The sequence below is a fragment of the Caretta caretta genome, chromosome 24, assembly GCF_965140235.1.
Source record: "Caretta caretta isolate rCarCar2 chromosome 24, rCarCar1.hap1, whole genome shotgun sequence".
Taxonomy (NCBI): domain Eukaryota; kingdom Metazoa; phylum Chordata; order Testudines; family Cheloniidae; genus Caretta; species Caretta caretta.
This window is the reverse complement of record NC_134229.1, coordinates 4,684,666-4,706,222: the sequence shown is the minus strand read 5'-3', so window position 1 is coordinate 4,706,222 and position 21,557 is coordinate 4,684,666. Positions and strand designations below refer to the sequence as shown.

The window sequence follows — 21,557 nt, the reverse complement described above, 5'->3', positions numbered from 1 at the left end:
CCACAGTATTCTTGTCAGCAAGTTAAGGAAGTACGGGCTGGATGAATGCACTATAAGGTGGGTAGAAAGCTGGCTAGATTGTTGGGCTCAACAGGTAGTGATCAATGGCTCCATGTCTAGTTGGCAGCCGGTATCAAGTGGAGTGCCCCAAGGGTCGGTCCTGGGGCCGGTTTTGTTCAATATCTTCATAAATGATCTGGAGGATGGTGTGGATTGCACTCTCAGCAAATTTGCGGATGATACTAAACTGGGAGGAGTGGTAGATACGCTGGAGAGGAGGGATAGGATACAGAAGGACCTAGACAAATTGGAGGATTGGGCCAAAAGAAATCTGATGAGGTTCAATAAGGATAAGTGCAGGGTCCTGCACTTAGGATGGAAGAATCCAATGCACCGCTACAGACTAGGGACCGAATGGCTAGGCAGCAGTTCTGCGGAAAAGGACCTAGGGGTGACAGTGGACGAGAAGCTGGATATGAGTCAGCAGTGTGCCCTTGTTGCCAAGAAGGCCAATGGCATTTTGGGATGTATAAGTAGGGGCATAGCGAGCAGATCGAGGGACGTGATCGTTCCCCTCTATTCGACATTGGTGAGGCCTCATCTGGAGTACTGTGTCCAGTTTTGGGCCCCACACTACAAGAAGGATGTGGATAAATTGGAGAGAGTCCAGCGAAGGGCAACAAAAATGATTAGGGGTCTAGAACACATGAGTTATGAGGAGAGGCTGAGGGAGCTGGGATTGTTTAGCCTGCAGAAGAGAAGAATGAGGGGGGATTTGATAGCTGCTTTCAACTACCTGAAAGGGGGTTCCAAAGAGGATGGCTCTAGACTGTTCTCAATGGTAGCAGATGACAGAACGAGGAGTAATGGTCTCAAGTTGCAGTGGGGGAGGTTTAGATTGGATATTAGGAAAAACTTTTTCACTAAGAGGGTGGTGAAACACTGGAATGCGTTACCTAGGGAGGTGGTAGAATCTCCTTCCTTAGAGGTTTTTAAGGTCAGGCTTGACAAAGCCCTGGCTGGGATGATTTAACTGGGAATTGGTCCTGCTTCGAGCAGGGGGTTGGACTAGATGACCTTCTGGGGTCCCTTCCAACCCTGATATTCTATGATTCTATGAATTTCGGTTTCGCTGGGGGGTTTTAGTGCTCATCACCAATTTGTTTTGTACCTCAACAGCTGTGAGGAAGACTCAGGAAGCTAGATAACCGCAAAGGTAAGGTTTATTCCCCTCGCTTCTTCCCGCAGCTCATATTCTCATTTTTCCTTCTCTTCCTCTCTCTCTCCTTCCCCAACGCCCTCACACTCTCTGCAGTGCATCCTGGGAATTGTAGTTCCTGGACCCAAGGCTACAGAAACTACCTAGGAACAAACTTACAAACACAAATGTGTGTTGCTATCTGCACATAGCTAGTGTGACAGGGCCAGGCCAGATGGCTACAGGAAAGTGCTAGAAGGTAGATACATTAGCCCCAGATTAAGCAGGTCCCTTTTCCCTGAGTAAGATAACAGGGACTATTCCAGAACAATCAGGAACCTGGTAGAACCAATTAAGGCAAGCAGGCTAATCAGGGCACCTGGTTTTAAAAAAAAAGACCTCCCTTCACTTAGAGAGAGGTGGGCAAGGAGCTGGGAGCAAGAGGACGTGCTGCTGGAGGACTGAGGACTTATCAGACATCAGGAAGAAGGTCCTGCCGTGAGCATAAAGAAGGTGCTGGGGGAAGGCCATGGGGAAGTGGCCCAGGGAGTTGTAGCTGTCACGCAGCTATTACAGGAGACATTATAGACAGCTACTATCCACAGGGCCCTTGGCTGGAACCCGGAGTAGAGGATGGGCCCGGGTTCCCCCATCCCCCCATCCACTATTTGACATAGGAGGAGTTGAGCTGGACTGAAAGTCACATCAGAGGGGAAGGTCTAATTTGGAGAGGGATCTGCTCAGTCCTCAACCCACTAGGTGGGATAACAGAGACTGCAGAGATTGTTCTCCCTTTCCCCCATGCTGGCCAGTGATGAGGTGAGCTGAGTGAAAGGCAGGTTTGAGCCTCTAGCAAAAACGGCCAAACTGAGGGCTGCCGGGAACCTCTGAGGTGAGCAAATCCACCAGAAAGCGCAGGATCCACCAAGGCAGAGGAGGAACTTTGTCACACTAGATACAACAGTTTGCAATGCAGTGTGGGCATGTTCCCTAGCCTCTGGAACCTGAAGGCAAATAAAAAGGAGCTCAAAAGTATTTTTTTTTAACTCATGATTTTGAAGCCCCCAGCTCATGATTCTAGGGAGGCCTTGCTCCCGATATTTGAAGGCAATGCCACTTACTGTTGATGAAGTTCTGCTCTTCGGGGGTCATGATGTTGGCCAGGTGGCCACCATAACGCCGGCACTGAGTTTCTGCATCCTCCCAGCTCCTTCGGGTGGCGAAATGTTTATAGCAGGAACCCTGGAAGCTGTCCCAGCCTAGGCTGCACTTCTCCAGATCTGGAGGGAAGGAAAGAGGACAAACAAGAGAGCCAATGAGAGGAGAAAGTGACAAGATGACTGGAGAAGCGAGAGAAACAAGCGTGTCCGTACAGAGACGGATCAGCTACGCCCAGCAACTGTCGCTCATTTCAAAAGAAACATCAAGAGAGAACCTCGTTCCGCAAAAATCCGCTTCCCATAACGTGTTTTGGTTGATAAGGGCCTTGCATTATTATGAACCATGGGCCAAATGCTCAGCTGATGTAAACTGGATGAAGTCAATGGAGCCAGTTTATACAGCTGAGGATCTGGCCCTATATTTTGGTTAGAGTCAGATTCACACCTGGTGTGACTCTGGATCTTCCAGAAATACACCCTGGGGGTCTGGTAGATCACGCATCTCCATCAGTGACTATTGTACAGCTCCCCTTGAGTACAAAGACCTGGTTCTCTCAGTTGCACTATGCGTCCTTTACCCTGCTGGGGCAGCGTAAAGAGGATTTAAAGTGAGCATGACTGTACTTCTCGGCCAGAACTGGGTAAAGGGATGTTAATATAAATGTGCATGAATTCCAGAGTTGTCTCTGAACAGAACCATTCTCCACGCAGCCCACTTTTCTATTGCATTTTATAGGCCTGATTCTCCATTGCTTTGCACCTTGCTCAGTCATTTACACCAGATCAAAATAGCAATGTTTTGCACTCAGATTGCACTGGTTTAAATGACCACCCAAGGTAGAAAGCAATGGAGACACAGGCATTATAGCTCTTATCCGTTCATTGTCTTTCCTTCTTGCTTCCCTCCAACCTTGGGTCTTAGATGATTATTTATTGGATTTTCTTTAACCTTTAACTGGTCTGGTGAGCCTTAATTATTCAAATAGCTTATTCCATCGTGTTATTTCTGGGTACGTTTTGCCCCAGTTCATAGACACCTTAACATTCTTTTAACAGGCTTGCTCCACTTTAGGTGTTTAAGTGTTTGTCACTAGGATTGTGGTTGTGTGTCTTTGTGTCTCTTTGAGAAATGTGGGTCCTACATAGTGTTCATTGGAGAAACTCTGATGGATCCACATTCCATTGTACTATGCCAGTGATACTCGGACTAAGGCTCATGAGCTGCAAGTGGCTCTTCAATGTGTCTCCTGTGGCTCATTGCAGCACGTGATATTAAAACATTGTGGGATTTAATTATTAACCAATCAGGATGCTTTTACTGTTTTAACCAATTGTAGTTGGTAATATAATACTTGATCAGTCATTTTGCTGTGAGAATATTTTATATATATATAAAATATGTAAATGAAACAATGAATTCGCACTACTGGGGCTCTTTTGGGTAATGTTGATCACTGACTTGGCTCCTGAACCACTGAAGTTTGACTATCACTGAACTATGCAGTTCCGTCGAAAGGCGAACACTTTGCAAAACTGGGTCTGTTTACTGGAATTTCGTTTAGGAAGAAAACCGGAGAGAAAAAGTTCTGACAATGTCAGAACATCCCATTTCGATATTTGTGGAACAAAATGTTTCAATTTTTCCTTTAAATTTTTTTTATTTTGTATTATATATTGTAATGGTATTATAATACTATATTGTGTATATGTGTGTGTGTGTATATATATAAAAAATACAAAATTAAATAAAAATCAAAGCAAAACATTTCGATGGACCCAAAACAAAATTATTGTGGACTTTTTCATTGTGGAGAATTTTGAAACGTTTAGGTTTTGCTCCAATTCAGAACAAAGCCATATTTCAAAATCTTGGAATCCTTCACGAAATGGAACTTCCATCCTTCCCATAGCGCTAGTCATTTGTCCCAGGGCGTGAGCTCTGGACACTTTTTATCCTGATTTGTCTCTAGCTGTGTTATTCAGCAGTGAAGCCCTGTAGTCTACAGGAGGGCTCGGGGGGGCCGTATGGAGCCATGCATCTTTGAGCTGAAGCCCCACAAGACGGGTGGTGGCCTACATGAATTGAATTGTTGGGTCGTGATCCAATTGAAAAGATGTCCACATAACAAAAGCACCTTCTTGGCTGGCATTAAATTTGCCCCCTTCTTGGCTTTCTTAGCAGAGAGGTCATGGATAGATGGGGTCAGGTAGACCTGAGGTCCTCTCTCTCTGCTAGCATGAGGTCCCTGCAGCTCTGGGGCTATACAAGGGCTATGTTTTATGCACTGCAGCAGAGTTAGAGTCCACCAGTTCTGCCACTGAACTCCATTGAAATTAAAAACAAGGTCTCATCGTTGGTTTGAAGACCAGGGACTTATTATTATTAAACTGGTGTGTGCGTGCCACTGCCCTCTCCTGGACAGAATCAGAACTACTCAACTGTGTGTCATAGGCCCCTCCACCACTTGAGCTCAGGTGGCTGTTAGAGCTGGAGGATCTGGGTTCTATCCCAGCTGCTGCCCTGAAATTGCCTGTGGCACGCAGGACAATTAGCAGCCTAAGCGGGCTGTGAGTTTGTTCTGTTTCCTCAAAATACAACAGCCTTTCAGGCTGTGTCTGTGGTGCCCGCCTGGACTCACCTGTTTCACAGATGTCTCCTCCATAGCCTGGCAGACATATACAGCTGATGCGGTATTCTTCTTCGCTGCAGGTCCCTCCATTCATACAAGGGTTTGGGATGCAGTCATCTGAAAGCACATTCAAAGAGTGAAGCTGGGAGCTGAGCCCTGGGATCCCAGGTGACATTAATCGTGGGAGCAAATCTGAGCAGCACCCTGAGAGATCGGGCTTGGCTGCAACTGTTCCAGACTTCTCCAGGAGCCAGCAATGGGGTCTCAGAGCCAGCTGCCAGGGAGACAGCAGGCAGCCCTCTCTCCTGCTCATGCCGAATCTGTGAAATGCCCAGAATGCAGTGTAAATCGAGGTGGACTCCAAGCCTCAGATCTGCCAACCCGCAGTTCCCTCTCAAGTGTTGGGAAAGGGCAGGATTCAAACCTCACTGCAAGACCTGAGCATACCCCCTAAAGTTCTGGCTCTGTGTCAGATCTTAAACCAGAGGAGGCCTGCTTTGTCTAGGCCTAAGGCTCGCAAGAGATGCAGAGCAACGAGCCAGTCTTATGGCAGCATGAAGAATCGAATGCCCCAGTCCTCTTGGAGAGCCGAGCGTGACCAGACACCCCCATGTTGGGGGCTCCACTGCGGGTAAAGAAGCAGCACCGGTGTTTAAGGTTCCATCTCATGAAGCTCAGTCATGTTGGGAGACCCACGTGCAGCAGCCCCCCCCAGACGCAGCGAGCCCTCTCGGACACTGTTACAAATGGGGTTCCATCCCACAGAGCCGACGGGACAGACCTGAGTGGTGGTGGCGATTTGACCTTTCAAAGGAACCCTAGAGAAGGTAAGTGCTGGGCAGGGGGTGAGGAGGGGCATTCAATAAAACCCTAATAATTGTCTTTGTGTGAGCTCAGTACTGGCCATTGGATTTGTGGGCCCCGGGGATGGAGTGCTGTAGTGGACTCTAGGGAGAAGGGGGATTCTTTCAGAGCAAGAGGATCTACTGCACGTTCCGTTCGCACTGGGAGGATTGTCTGAGAAGCCATGAGGGGGAGGAGGTGGAGACATGCATCTCAGGAAGGGATTGCTGTCTCCCAAGGAATAGGAATGAGTTCTGGTGGTGGGTCCCCTCCTGCTAGATAGGACTGAGCTAAGAGTCAGACTTATCCGGGGATAGAGAATGGCGTTGGCTGGGAAATACCCGCGGGGGATGGCGGCCTGGGCTAATGATCCAAGCACTCGCCCCCCAGTAAATCTGAGTCCCGTTCTCAGCTCCGCTATTCCCATGCTCTGTAGCCTTGTATTAGTTGAAGTATTCTGTGCTTCAGTTTCCCCGTTTATCAAACAGGGAAGAATTACAGTGATCTCACTAACGGACTTGGAAGGATGTGATTTTTACTGGTGAATGTTGATAAGTGTCAATTGCACCGTAGGCACAGGCAAACCCATGGAAAAATATTTCCATCAATTACAATTGAAATTTACAGCTAGGCAAAGGAAGCAATCGGCAGCTCGAGAACTTCTTAGAGTTCGGTTTAAGGATATGCCCTTTGTATATTTTGGCATGTGATGGTGACAATTTGTGTTATACCGGTTATAAAGCATTAACTTTTTGAATCTGAACATCTCCTGCCATAATCTTTGCCTGATCCCTCCCCCTCTCCCATATTGCCTGACCTTCCCATAATTTCCTGCAACTGTGAAAATGTAAAACAATAAAAATTGTGGGGGAAATGCACAAAATTATGGGGCTTAAGTCACCGGGAAACTTTAAATCGATTAAAAATTGAAAAAATGCTTAAAAATAAACATCAATATTATATAAAAAAAATTAAAATCACATTCCTCCAAGGGGTTAGAGTGTTCACGGCATTCTGAACACGCAGGTGAAGATTTTAATTTGAGTGGCAAATGGGCATCCAAATCTTTTATTTGGCTTTGAAAATTTCACCCCTAACGAACATCAGCAGACAGCATTGTCCAGAGTCGCACTCCTGAGCTCCAATCCCCCTCGCCCGAATCTGCTGTCTTATAGGTAGACTTCAAGCTCTTTGGAGGAAGGACTGTAGTTTTGGTCTGTGTTTGCACAGCACCCAGCACCATAGGGTCTTGGTCCATGATACAAATATGTACTTATCTATCTCCCATCCCCATAGCATCCAAGCATCTCGCTAATCTTTAATGTACTTATCCTCTCTGCTGTCTGGGAGGCAGGGCCGTGCTGTTTTCTCCCTTAGACAGAAAGGGAACTGGGCCCTAGAGAGGCCAGGTGAGTTGCCCAAACTCACAGTGGAAGCCCATGGTAGAGCAGGGACTTGTATGCAGGTCTCCCAAGTGATAGGCGAGGGCCCTTACCACTGCACCATCTTTCCTACGTGGTACTGACACACCAGGCTTTCAAACCAGATTGAGGCTCTCCTCTCCACAGGAAGTCATTGAGGCCGAGAACTGAGAAGGAGTCAAAGAGGTTTGAGAGGTTGATGTGGTTAACAAGAAGATCCAGACATAGAAGAGTAAATGCTAAAAAAACAGAGGTTTGCAATAGATATAAAGTAAAAACCTCCTCAAGGCTTAAGAGGATCTCTGCTAGGGCTTAGGCCGGCTGCCTATCCCGAATCTAGCCACTGCAGGGGTTCTTTTGCATCTTCCTCTGAAGCACCTCTAGTGATCAATACTGGGGACAGGATGCTGCGTGAAGTAATGAAGGACAGTCCCGTGGTTATAGGCTGCTAGGCTGAGACTTAGGAGTCCTGAGTTTCATCCCTTGCTGCAGACTTGATGTGTGATATTAGGCCCAGATCCTCAAACGGATTTTGGTGCCTAACTCCCACTAAAATCAGTGTCCTCTTCCATAAAGACAGTGTCTCTGCCTTTGACCTTGGGTTAGGGATTAAAAAGGGGGAATGCGCAGTGCATACAGTATTTATAATCACGGCAGCGTTTGCTTTAATAAGACCAATAACGGATGCAGGGCTTGGGGAGACCAGACTGGTTCACGTCAGAGTCAGCCCGTGCTTTCTGCTGGGAGCATCGCAAGATTTTGGATCAGTGGGAGTTTCTCAGTGAGGAGATCAGGGCCTCTGTGAGCTTCTTAAAGAGGAAAAGGACCTAGGAGGTCATCCGGTCCCACCCTACCACAGATCATGTGTAAGGATCATTTCCCCATTCTAATCTCAAAGTGCTTTGTCTGGTCCCACCTAAAATGCCCCCATGTGATGGATACCTCCCTTAGGGAGACTGTTCTGCTCTGAGCAACAGGAAACATGTCTTGATCTGCAGCCCAAATTTCTCTTTGTGCCTGGTGAGGCTTCCTTAAAGCCACCCTAAACAATCCCTGTCTCCCGTTGGTCCTGGTCTACACTGCAAATGTTGCTGTTAGCGTAGCTAACGTCATCCGGGGAGGCAGTATTCCTATGTCGGCAGAAGATCTCCTTCTGTCGGGGTACGCGGCACCTTCACTCAGGGCCTATGCACAATTGATCGGACCCTGGAAACCCAGGTCAGCTACCCCAATACAGGGTGCGTTGCACGGCTTAAATTGCACATCTGACTCTACTGCAGCTCCACCAGAGGCTACAATCCCAGAGTCGGCACTCCCTTCGACAGCCTAAGGGATAAGGACAAAGCCTTCTCCGCAGAAGCACAACGCTGAAGCGGGTTCTAACCCACGAAAGCTTACGCCCAAATAAATCTGTTCGTCTCTAAGGTGCCACAAGGACTCCTCGTTATTTTTGCTGATACAGACTAACACGGCTACCACTCGGAAATCTGAGCGCTGACTAGGGTGACCGGATAGCAAGTGTAAAAAATCGGGACAGGAGGTGGGGGAGGTAATAGGTGCCTATATAAGAAAAAGCCCCCAAAATCGGGACAGTCCCTATAAAATCAGGACCTCTGGTCACCCTAGCGCTAACTCATTTCCCTCTCTCCGCCTGCCATCTGAATGAACTGGGCTATATCAGCTGAGCGGAATCAGGCTAGGTCGGTGAGTAGATGGGAGATGTCTGAGGTTGCTGCAGGAGGTTGTGTTTCTGTGACAGCAGAGGGCGCTCTTCCCTATGATTCAGCACTGACCCACAATGCTGTGCTGCCAGAGGCCTTCTCTTTCATCTGAAATGTGACATGGAAGCCTATCATAGAATCATAGGGTTGGAAGGGACCTCAGGAGGTCACCTAGTCCAACCCCCTGCTTGAAGCAGGACCAATCCCCAATTTTTTGCCCCAGATCCCTAAATGGCCCCCTCAAGGATTGAACTCACAACGCTGGGTTTAGCAGGCCAATGCTCAAACCACTGAGCTATCCCTCCCCCTAACCTATTAGGGGTCATAATTGCATTTCATTCTTAATTCACTACTACAATGGTTTGGGCTATTATTTGCAATATACTAGTTTAATTAAGAGTAGCCTTCTTTATTGGATTGTAAGCTCTCTGGCAAGGGACTGGGTCTTTCCTGTGGGTTTGTACCGCTCCTAGCACCAGAGGCCCGATCAGAGTTGGGCAAATGACATTTTTCGGTTCTTGGCCATTCAGAAAAATCGAGGGAAAAATTGGTTCGAATTAAACTGAAAATGAAATTTTTCAAAATGTTGGGCAAATTGAAAAGTTTGAAAAAACTTTGTTTTGGGTCACATGAAACACTTTGTTCAACCTGGAGCAAAATGCACTTGAATTTTGAGCATTTTTAAAGTGTTCTTTAAAAAACTGAAATGTATTTAAAAATTTAAATAATTTAAACAAAGTAGCTCTGAACCAAAAAATCAAAAAGTTTCATTCTGAAACTCGCAGAACGGAACACCTGGGCTTTTTTTCTTTTTTTTTTTTTTTTGCAATTTTGGTTTTCTTTTTTACATGAATTCGCCAGTGTTTTGGTGTGGCTGAACCTGCAGCGTTCAGTGAAAAAAAGTTTTGGATGAAAATTTTCACTCCATTCTTGCCCTGATCCCTGACTGGGGGCCCCCCCAGACACAACTGTAGCTCACTGGTGAACGTAGGTTCCAGGCCCCCCTCTTTGCCAATTCACAGAGGAGATGAATCTGTTGCAGCCCCAGCGAGAGAAGCTGAGCCCAAGCAACAGCAGCTAGAACTAGTCAGGAATTTCTGACGAAATGGTTTTCTCACCAACGCATGCCGATTTGGTCAAAACTGAAACTGTTCACGGGAGAGGGGCAATTTCAGCGAATTTCCGGGCTCAAACCAATGTGGAAAAAGAAACATTCTGTTTCGGCATTTTCTAAAGGAAAAGTTTTGGGGTGGGTTTTTGTTTTTGTTTTTTTCCAGTTCAAGCAACTTGAAAGGTTGAAAAAGGGGTGGTCTATGGTCAAAATCCAAATGAAATATTTCAAAAGTGCTCCAAATGTTTCCATTCACCGAAGCTGAATTTTTTTTCCAGTTTGTCAGTTTGCAAAACTCTTCAAGACACCATCACAATGCAAACAGTAACAAGCTACACCGGCAGAGCTGTGCAAAGGGGCCTCGGGGTAAATGAGAATCAGGCCCACTATACATAAAGGGTTTATAATTTGGCCCACAGTTCTTAGGCCAGGTGTAAAGAGAATTAGTTCATCAGTGGGAAAGACACACCTGCACACACACACACACACACACACACGCACGAGGAAAATTGCAATAAGACACAAGGCAATGGACCAATCAGGACAAAGGGAAGCACAGATCTAGCCAAGGTGGTTTTGTTCTAGAAAGCTTTTAATTCGCTTTATTAGTACCGTTGTTAGTCATAGTACGTTGGGGTTTTTTTTCATCGAAACAGTCGTTAAAAACACTTCATAGAAGTAGCAAGAGATTTAAAGTGCATGCACAGTTGAGACTAATTTGTTTGACAAATATGTGCTTCTCCGGACCCTTAAACTTCCCTGATCCAGCTGAAGAGGGGAGGGGAGAGAAAGACAGACAGACAAATGGAGAGACAGAGGAAAGCACAGTGTGCAAGCGAGGTTTTTAGTGCGAGAGGCCGGTGTATATGGCTGCCCAGAGGGCCAAGGCAGCAGAGCCGTACGGGTTACCTGAAATGTTCACCCCTGCTCCCAGGCTGGCGCTGTCTGTTGGCAGGACGGGGAGAGGGCTGGTGGTGGTCAAAGGGGCGTCTGTGAAAGGGATCCCGTCCAACGCTGGGCCCGATGCTTCTCTGAAGACGTCTGCAGTGGGGGAGGTGAGGCCGTGCTTGGCGCTGGATGAGCATCCTTCCCCTTCTGGTTCTCCAGTACCCGTGGGGGAGATGGCCGCCATTGCTGGGGTCGCGGAGGGAACAGTTTGCTCTTCAATGGCCTTCTCCTCCTCAGATGATTCACCTGACAACGGGCCGCTCGCGTCGGAGTCGGGCGGCTCCACGCTCTTGCGTCCCACCGTCTGGCTGTCGTCCTCTGCTGAAGACTCCCCGCTGGGTGGCAGCATTGTGTGGACCTGGCCTACTTCGGTGTGCGAAATGGTGAGGGCAACCATCGTCCCCTCCGGTCGGGAGGCAGAGCGGATGTCCCCCGTCTGGGAGCGGGGGGTGGCGGGCTGCAGAAGCCAGGTAGAACCCGAGTGCTCCTCGTTCTCCTGGAGGCTGGATGTTCCCATACCAGGGGATGCAGACAGCGGGGTATCCTGAATCGTTGAGGTCCCTTCTGGCCACACTGGGCCAAGAGTCACATCTCCAGACAGCTCTGTATCTTCAGAAGAACCCGGGCGTCTGCCCGGGTCAGGGAAGCGTGTGCTGCTCATCCCGGAAACAAGCCCACTTGGAGGTGTGGCGTAGGTCTGGGCACGTTCCGTAAAGAGCCGCTGACCTGGTTCTTTGAGATCTTCTGCCTTCCACCCCACAGTTGGGGCAGCAGAAGCAGCGACGGTAGGAGAGTGCTCTTGCACCCCAGAGTCCTCCTTGATGCCCCTGGAGCTGGTGGTGCGAGCTAGCTGCTCCAGAGCATCCACCTTCTTCGTGGCAACGACCTCTAGGTCCAGGGATGAACCAGGGATGAAATCCACTCCTAAGCCATCAGCAGAGCTGCCTTCTGCTGTGGGCTCCTCTCTGCGTTCTTGGTGGGAACTGACAGGGACGTGAGACATATTGGGTTTGATTGCATCACCGGATCCGGCTAGTTTCGGTGAGATTTCCGCTGGCGCATTTGTAGGGCTGGCGGTCATGTCTCCACCAGTCATTTCTACCTCTGCGTGGGGGACCATGGACTGGGGCTCTCCTGGAGTCATCTCAGTGGGAAGAACTAGATTCACCCCATCTGATCCCTGGTGGCTGCTGCCTGGAGTCTGCTTCTCTTCAGCAGTCCTCACGTTCTCTCCCTCCAACGGGTCAGTTCCACGTTCTTCCTCTGCAAAATTCAAATGAAAAAGACAGCAATCAAACTACCTCCTGCCTCCTTCAGGACAAACAACCAGAGCTGCTCGGAAACAGGGGTTTTCATCCCCCAGGGAAAACGTCAACATTTCAAATTAAGTTACCATTCCGCAAAAGTTGAAATATTGAAACTTCTCGTGGAATGAAAAGTTTCTAAGCGGAAATGTCGGAGCTAAATATTTCAGCATTTTTAATCAAAATGAAATGATTCAACATGACGAAACCACAGTTTTAATTTCAAACCAATATTTCAGAACACAAATGTCGTCATTGATCATCACGACATCTCTCTAACATTTGTCCTTAAGTTGATCATCCATATTATATCTATCTTAGGTATTTATATTGCCCTCTTACCATTATATCTCAAGCACCTCACAGTCTTCAATGTATTTATCCTTACAACAACCCTGTGAGATAGGGCAATGGTATTATACCCAATTTACAGATGGGAAACCGAGGCACAAGAGGCTAACTGACTTGGCCACGTTTACACAGGAAGTCTGTGCAGAAAAGATAATTTAATGCAGATCTCCTGTATCCCAGGCTAGTGCCCTAACCACTAGACTATCCAGCCTCCTTGTTTTGCTAACTTAACATCAAACTTTACTCCATTTTAACAGTGTTTTTTGTCTGAGAATTATAAACCAGATTCCTCAGCTGGTGTGAACTCCCATTTAAATGAATTGAGTGAGGCCATTTACACGAGGTGAAGAGCTGGTTCCGAGTCCTTTGTTGCCAGAACTACAAAATGAACTGGCTCTGTGCACATTTTACTTTTCATAAATATGTGAATTCCCCTCTCTTTTCACCCCTTTTATTTTATTAAAAGTGGAAGGAAGGAGCCAGCAGCCAAATTGGGTTCTGGATCCAGGTTCTGAACCTGCCATGAATTTCGTGGGATTTCAGCACCAAACCCAACACTAGTTTGAGCTAATGGGACTTTTGCAAATTTTGATTCTTCATTTAATTTCAACTGGGGGAAAAAGAAGTTGAACGTTTCTGACAAATGTTTTTCAGTTTTTTGATCCCCTGGATAGAAAAATGTTGAAACATTTTTTCAAAGTTTCAAAGAAACAGTTTAAAAATCCAAAAATGTTCATTACATTTTGTCTTACTGGTTCTTCAACCAGCTCTCTCCATAAATATTGCCTGTGAAAGTATTTGGAGAGATTCTGACAAGGGGGCCAACTGACACGAGCCACCTGTAGGAGAGACTGGATTAGCCTGTGATTGTCAAAGGTGCCCAACTCTCATTGTAACGTGGGCATCTAAATCCCTTTGGCTTCTTTGACAATACCAGCCCTACGGACTCTGGAGTTTGGGCACATGCTGCGTTTGTGACCCCATTCCAGCCATTGCCCTAAAAACGTTCCCTGATCACACTACAGAGGATTCTCTACCTACCATTCCTGGGTGTCTCTGTGCAATTTCCAATTCTCCCCTTTTCCCCTTCCTCAGCTGGAGGGGCAGGGCTCCCTGGTTTTACATCGCTGCTAATCAGACCTGCCTCGGGACTGGCTTGGCTCTCGGGGAAACGTGATGGCGGGTGAAGTCCTAGATCTGAGGATACGGAGTTATCTAGCAGGGCTTCCCGGGAGATAGGAATTGATGCCTCTTCGGGGGCACTGCTCGGCTTTTGCTGCTCAGCATCACTCATGTCCTGAAAAAGAGGGACGGCGTATATAGCCCCTCTCGACTCATTCTCCACTTCCGCTCTGGGCAGCTGCAGCTCCTCCATCTTGTCTGTCACTGTAACAATCTCCTTGACCCCCTCGGGCTCAGTGGCTCGGTATTTTTCTGGAGACTCCGTGAAAGAGTCTGTCTCTTCTGTGAGCAAAAAGAAAGCGGGAGATTACTGCCTTGGCCTGTCCCCGGGGTGTCAGGCAGCGACACCTTCCAATCAATACCCTTTCAAAGCAGGACTGCCCTCACTCTCCGTCTGAGGCATGGTTCAAGCAGGGCAGAGAAGATGAGCCAGATTCACCCTGGTGAACTCCAGTGACTCCCGTGGAGTTTCCTCAGGGATAAATCCAGCCCATGTCAAGCTTTGGGGCCTGATTCTCATTGACACCGAGGTTCCTTGCAGTGCAAAAGGACCTCCAAATGGGTGTCATGGCATCCAGGTTAAGGGTCCCTTTACACCACCGGAGAAGGGTGTAGAGGGGACCAAGCATAACTGAGAATCAGGCCCTTCGAGTTTATATCCGAGCAAGGCCTGAGAACGCCCTGGCGATTTAGATCCAGTCCCAGCTCCAGAGCTGAACAGTGAAGCTAAATCTTGGCCCGGACGCTCAGCTGGGCCTACCTCCATTAAAGCCACCCAGATTTACACCTGCTGAGGAGCTGGGCCTCCCTGCTTTACAATAAACCAAAGCAAAACTCCCTGGCTCTGACCCGTCCCTCCACCCCCATAACTTCGAGTGAATTCGACCCCACCTCTCAGTCCGAACCTTGCAGCTAAAATGGGTGTCCAGTTGGCATCGATTTTTACACTTGCATCATTTTAGCTCTTCTTTTCTCTGGCCTGAGCTTATTTTATCCCCTTTCTATTTAATTTGTGAGATCCTGAACCAAACAGCTTAAAAGCCCGGGGAGTGTGTAACCCAGCGGGGAACATGTTATAGAGTCAGCCCTGCAGAAATCCAGAGGATATGAGTCTGCTACAGCCCCGTCTACACCAGCTTAGTGCTGTAGCCAAGATGGCGGCCATCCCAAGGGGATTTATGGGTAGCTTCAGAAACTGAAGCCCTGGAATTAGCCACAGCAGAGAGTGTAGGTGGTAAAAGCTTCTTCCATCTCCCCCCAAAGGGGAACTGCGGCCTCTTTAAACACTGCCAACGAGGGGGCTGAAGGGGCCAGGATTCTCAGATTTGGGAGGGGGCCAACTTGAAACCCCATAAGCCCTCTGAAAACCAGGTCCCTTTTGAAGGCCTCTCCTGTTAGGCATCCACAGGAACTAGTTCCTTTTGAAAATTGTGGCCTGTTTCATGATGTGGAGAGCTCCTTGCCCAATGGGACATGGACTCAGACGGGAGCTGGTCAACATGTTTTCTTCAAAGAGTTTTTCTAACTAAAAATGGGCTTTCTAGTCACCAAAAAAAAAGAGAGCAAGAGAGAGAGAAAAATTCTCATGGGAACTTAAGTTTTTCACTAAACAGTTTGAGTTTTCTTGAAAAAAGATTAAAATTTTTTTGTTAATGAGAACCCCCCCAAAAAAGCTTTGGAAGAAAAATATTAACGGAAATGACATTATTAATTTTGGTCAAAATTTGTCACCGGAATGAAAAAAACCTTTCCAGATCCGGACTGAGACCTTCTGAGTTATCACACAGGTGGCTCAGAGGCATCAGCGTGTTACAAGGAGCTTTGGCCATCACTGATCAATCATTGAACCAGCAGCCAAGAGGGGAAAGTGTCCATACTATCCCATTCCCAATCCCCTGAGAAATCCATTCCCAATCCTGCCTGTTTTGTCTCAGAATATTGTCACTCCGGCCCCATGGCTACAAGGAAAGACCCTGCGGCATTTTGCAGTGTTGTTATGTTTAATAATATTTAATAAAATGAAAACAGGCCAGATCTTTATCTGGGGATGATAGTGTAGCTTCAATGAGGCCAACAGAACTATGCCAAATGATGCCAGCTGGGGGTCTGGCCCACTGACTTCAATAGAGTGACACCCATTGACACCAATTGTGATTCCAAAGGAGTGACACTGATTTATACCAACCGGGGTTCTGGCTCTGATATATGTCAGGCAACTAATTTCTGTCTAAACCAGAAAAAGTCTTTCTTTTTTTCTCTCTCTCTCAGCTTCTACTTCTCGCCTCTTAAGCCGAGCTGTTCTGCCCTGCTCTAGCTTCACACACACACGGGCCAGGAGCGTCCTTGTGACAAGGGACAAGCTGTGAAGCAGAGACATTCAGTTCACAGCATTTTTTTCTCTGGCGGGATCCTGTCATTCAGTCTGAATCCACATCTCCTGCAGAAAACCCATCGGGCTGAGTGGCTCCGCGAACCCAGCTCACATGGTACCAGGTGGGTTCGGATGATATCAAAAGCCAGGGTTAGTATCACTGTCCCTAAGGGATTCCTGCCAGAATCCAGAAGCATGCCCAGTCCCCAAGACCTAGGCACCATGCCTAATAACCAACATAAAATAGCCAGCAAGATATATTTTGGGCAACCCCCTTGGCTAAGTCTCAGCGGTCACACAACGCCGTGTTGTGTCCCATGCTGTCATGTAAGGGAAAGTCACGCTGCCCTTCTTACGCAGCACAGTGAAGGACATGCAATAGGAACAGGAGACCAACTGCAGTTCTGTGGCTCTGGACCCTAGGAAGTCAGGGTCTGATTCCCAACTCTGCTACAGACTTGCTTTAAAAAAAAATCTCTGTGTCTCAGTTTCCTTCCTGTAAAGTGAGGGCAATAGGGGTACGGCACTTCAATACCTTCAGTGCAGGTGCCTAGCGCGGATCACCAGGCTGCCGCTGTCTCTGGTGAGGGCAGAACAGGAAACACCCAAAACAGATGGGAATGTGAGAAAACTGAGGCCTATTTGGGGAAACGCCCACCGTGCACTCCTCTTTCAAGGGTGAAATCCAGGCTCCGTTGACTGGAACCAGGATTACGCCCCAAGGGTTTGCTCTCTGGCTACAAGCCCAGGTAAGTAACTGTAAGGTCCATCAACAGCTATTAGCCAAGACGGTCAGGGATGTAACCCCATGCTCCGGGTGTCCCCAAACCTCGGCCAGAAGCTGGAACTGGACGGTGGATCACTCGCTAATTTGCCCTGTTCTGCTCATTCCCTCTGAAGCAGCTGGCGCCGGAAGACAGGGTTCTGGGCTAAACGGACCATTGGTCTGATCCAGTCTGGCCATTCTTATGTAAGGTCGTAATCTGCAGAAGTGCTCAGCGCCCAAAACTTCAGCTGCAGGCAGAGGCAGCTGTGGGAGTTCAGCACCTCTGTAAAATCAGGCCCTCGGCAGCTAAGGACTGAAAGACTGATGGCAGCCTGCGGGCCAATCTCTCTGCGACCCCGGAGACGGGTTCCTTACCTCGAAAGCAGTACACATCGTATCTGCTCTGGGCATTGGGGAATCCAGTCTGGTTCCGGAACTGGAAGACGGTTTTGACTCCCGGCTGGCTCCCTCCGCACCGTTCCCGCGGGGTGACAATGGGGTAGCGGACGCTGCCGTCAGCCAGCCAGCCCGAGCTGCAGTGGTCCAGCCCTTCGTTCCAGGCCGCGTACAGCTGGCCCGGCGTCGCTATCTCCGCTCCCAGATCCTGACAGTGAGCCTTGGCCTCCTCCAGGGTGAATTTGTCTGGGGCGGTCCCCAAAACGAGTTCTCCTGCAATCACAGATGAAGGGGGGAGGAATCAGAGCCCAGAGGGTCTCGGCCAGTCCAGGAAAGAGGGCTCTTTCAGCCTCCCCGACCCTTTCCTATGGCTGCATGACCCACCCCACCCTTCTAATTACAATATCGAACAAACTCCCAGTGGATCCATTAGCTGCCATCTATCTCCAAGCACTATCTAAGACAGGGGTGGGCAAACTACGGCCCATATCCGGCCCATGAGCCATTTTAAGCTGGCCCGCGAGCCGCACCACGCAGCTCGGCCCCGATCCTGCCGGAGTACTGGGTTGGGGCCGCTCCTACGCGCTCCAATGGGAGCTGCAGGGACGGTGCCTGTGGATGGGGCAGCATGGAGACCCGCCTGGCCGTGCCTCTGCAGAGGAGCCGGAAAAGGGACATGCCACTGCTTCCAGGAGCCGCTTGAGGTAAGCGCCGCTTGGAGCCTGCACCTCTGAGCCTCTCCCCATGGCCCACCCCATTCCCCAACCCTGATCCTCCTCCTGCTCTCCAAACCCCTTGATCCCAGCCCAGAGCACCCTCCTGCACCCCAAACCTCTCATCCCCAGCCCCACCTTATAGCCCGCAACGCCAGCTGGAACCTGCACCCCTTCCCGCACCCCTGCCCCAGCCCTGATCCCCCTTCTGGCCTCCAAACCCCTCGATCCCAGCCCAGAGCACCCTCCTGCACCCCAAACTCCTCATCCCCAGCCCCACCCGAGAGCCCGCACCCCAACCCCAATTCTGTGAGCATTCATGGCCCACCATACAATTTCTATTCCCCGATGTGGCCCTCGGGCCAAAAAGTTTGCCCACCCGATCAAAGAGGTAGGTCAGTCGCCTCGTTATGCAGACGGGGAAACTGAGGCACAGCAACCAGCCGCAACCCCACAGCTCAGTGCCGGAGGCTGAACTAGACTGCCGCTCACCGGGTTCCCAGGTAAGTACACTGGCCCCTGCATTATGCTATGGCTGAAGGGCTAGCACTTAGGAATAGCCAGCGGGAAGAGCAAGACTGCACACTCCCACAATTTCCCGCTCACATGGCAGCGAATGTCAATAGCCCATATCACGTAAGTCAGCTCATCCGTGTAGTGACCCATCAGGGCAGGACATGTGACGCTTCACCACCTCTGTGTCATACCTGTGCGGATCAGCTCACCACCAGGATCGTAATGACCCGCCAGAGCAGCCTGGGCGACAGTGCTCTAGGGTCTGACACATGCCAGTCCCCCAGCATAGGACATGTGACAATCCTTCAGGGCAGTGCCGTGATATGTGCAGTGGTTAGGGCATCACCAGTGATCTAATGACACACCAGGGCTAGATATGTGACAGTCCAGCAGGTCAGCACCATGCATGTAATAGTCAGGCAGAGCCATACATGTAATGACACACGAGGGCAGGACATGCAATGATGTCCTAGAAAAGGACATGTGACAATCCACCAGGACAGAACATGCAACCATCCACCAGCCAAGGATATGCAATGACACAGGAGGATATGCACTCAGACTCATATACCCAGGATTTAAGGTTTGTTTCCAGGATATATGTATGTATCTCCCAGCCTCTGGGATGTGTACCAATAATCCAAGCCATTTTCTAGTCTCTAGACATTCACCAACCAAAACTATCTTCCAGAATCCTGACACGCACACCGAATCCAAGCTATGGCGTGAGATGCTTAGCCCTATAACAGAATCTGAGATATTCCACCTGAAGACTAGAATATGCTTTCATAAGGTCAGATAATATGCTCGTAACCTAGGATCATCTATGAGTTTAGGAGGTAAGTGTGGAACAAAGGGCATGGACTTTGTGTTCACAGTCCACCCAAGATCCCAGAATACAAGGCAAAATCCCCAGCATACATTGTACATTCAGGCCTTGGGGCATGGGCCCAGATTTAGGACAGTTTCCCCATTAACTCTAGGCATCTCCCAGACCTTAATCAAGAGATGGACCAGAAAATGGGACACGTGCCCAAAACTTGGGACACTGTATGCGTCTAGACCCTGAACATGTCCCATAACTCCTGGAAACCAGGTTATATAGAGAAAACTCTAGAGTACGTCTGCTTTTGTGCTTTGGTCCCATGTGCTAGATTCTCAACTTGCATCTAGGATGTTTTCCAGTAGCCAGGACTGAGGGCTCAGTTCTGCAATGCGCTTAGCGCCTTCCACACCTGTTGAAGTCAATGGGAGCAAAGGGTGCTCAGCACCTCAGTAGATCAGGTGCATACTGCAGGACATAGAACTTATGTCTGACATGCTTCTTCAAAGCTACTGCAAGGCTTCAGGGCCAAAGCCAAGCCATGTGTGTAGTTTGTTCCTCTGTTGACCTTTACAGGGTTTATTGGACCCTGAACTGGCAGCTGTCAAAGACAGGAAACTGGACTGGATTGATCCAGCATGGGCCATTAAGGCAGATAAGGACGCAATGCACTTTGGTGTCATAATTACCGTGCAGATCTTCAACGTAACAGTATACATCGTACATGTCTTCTGGGTCCACTACTCCATAGTTACGGACCCCTGGCAACCCATCCATGTCTCCATAACAGGCCTCACGAGGGGTGTGGATTGGGTACCTGGAATGAGAAAACAAGAGTACTGATTTTCCACAGAGAGAAAAGGACTGCTGGAGCCAGCCGGTCAGATGCTGTGCTAAACCCTTGGGTGGCTCCCAGCAGAGGGCTTAGGTGACCCTGGCAAAGTAGCCCCACCCCAAGTGGCCACTGATTTTTGGATGCCACTGTTTTCTGGAACACCCCCTTCGTGACCACCCTGGCAGCTTGATTTCCAAAAGCACCTGCAGCTCCAGCTGACTTTGAGGGGAGCCAGCACTTTCTAAAAATCCAAGGTGAGGCAACCAAGACCCCGGCATTCAAAGCCAGTGGCCACATTTGGAAATGTTAGCCCATTTAGGGCCCGTTGATTAGGTGACCAGCAACTCTGCTCTGAAGTTCATTGAAATCAATGGGAGCCTTTCCTTTGACAACCATGGGGTTTCAATCAGGCTCCTAGAGCAGTGGTTTTCAACCTTTCCCTTTCCAGGAATCTCCTCCAAGCCAACCACCTGTCCCATTTAGCTACATGGGAAGAACAGGGTGGTGATGACCTCCTGATGCTTGCTTGCAATCTCTAGGTTAAAGAGATTGAAAACTGTGCCCAAGAGCTCCTCCAAACTCCAGACAGCTTTGGAATCGTTGCAGGTGGAAAATTTCAGCCTGCTCTAATCAGTGTTTAATTTGGAGAAAAGTTCACCAAAGCCATGTACATTGTCTTAGACTGCAAGCTCTTTGGCACGCGGGCCATCTTTTCCTTAGGGATGTGTACAGTGCCTAGCACAATGGGGTCCCAGTCCAGTACTGGGGTCTCAAGGCACTGTTGTAATACATATCATATCATCATCACTGTACAGTGGCATAGGAAGAATTCCATTTTGGTACTGGGGAAGTGGATTGCCCCGTATTGGAACTTATCATTATTCATCTCCTTAATATCCAGTGGCGGTGAGTTCCACAGGTGAACAATGTGTCATGTGAGTTCCGCATCCACCTGAATCTATCCTCTGCGTGAGTTGCCCACCTGACCGTCTGGTCTGCGATCCAGCCCGCGTCGCATTGCTCGTAGCCACTGAAATAGGCGGCGTACAGCTGTTCGGGGGTGGCGATCTGTGCCCCTATCCTGGCGCAGGCCTCCCGAGCCTTGGCAAAGGTGAAGGCGTAGCGCGTGGAGCCCTCCCGATAAAGGAACACCACCCCTAGAGGACAGAGTGTGAAACAGCATCTAAATGTCCTTGCAAACACAGGTCTGGTGGGCCATTAATCCAGGGGGATTAGGGAGGTGCAGTACTGCACACTCACCATCAGCC

At 48.9% G+C, this 21,557-nt stretch overlaps 1 protein-coding gene across 5 annotated transcripts in view; it reads right to left on the bottom strand.

Moving 5' to 3' along the window:
- BCAN (brevican) overlaps window positions 1-21,557 on the bottom strand; it is a 54,411-nt gene that overhangs the window by 9,619 nt on the left and 23,235 nt on the right. For all 5 annotated transcript variants that reach the window (XM_048828065.2, XM_048828066.2, XM_048828069.2 and 2 more), the window contains 7 exons: window positions 21,272-21,446; window positions 20,144-20,271; window positions 17,382-17,675; window positions 13,729-14,151; window positions 10,994-12,295; window positions 4,998-5,105; window positions 2,320-2,478 (listed from right to left, as the gene is read on the bottom strand). In XM_048828065.2, the coding sequence (XP_048684022.2) occupies window positions 2,320-2,478; window positions 4,998-5,105; window positions 10,994-12,295; window positions 13,729-14,151; window positions 17,382-17,675; window positions 20,144-20,271; window positions 21,272-21,446 (2,589 nt within the window). The remainder of the gene's footprint in view (window positions 1-2,319; window positions 2,479-4,997; window positions 5,106-10,993; window positions 12,296-13,728; window positions 14,152-17,381; window positions 17,676-20,143; window positions 20,272-21,271; window positions 21,447-21,557) is intronic.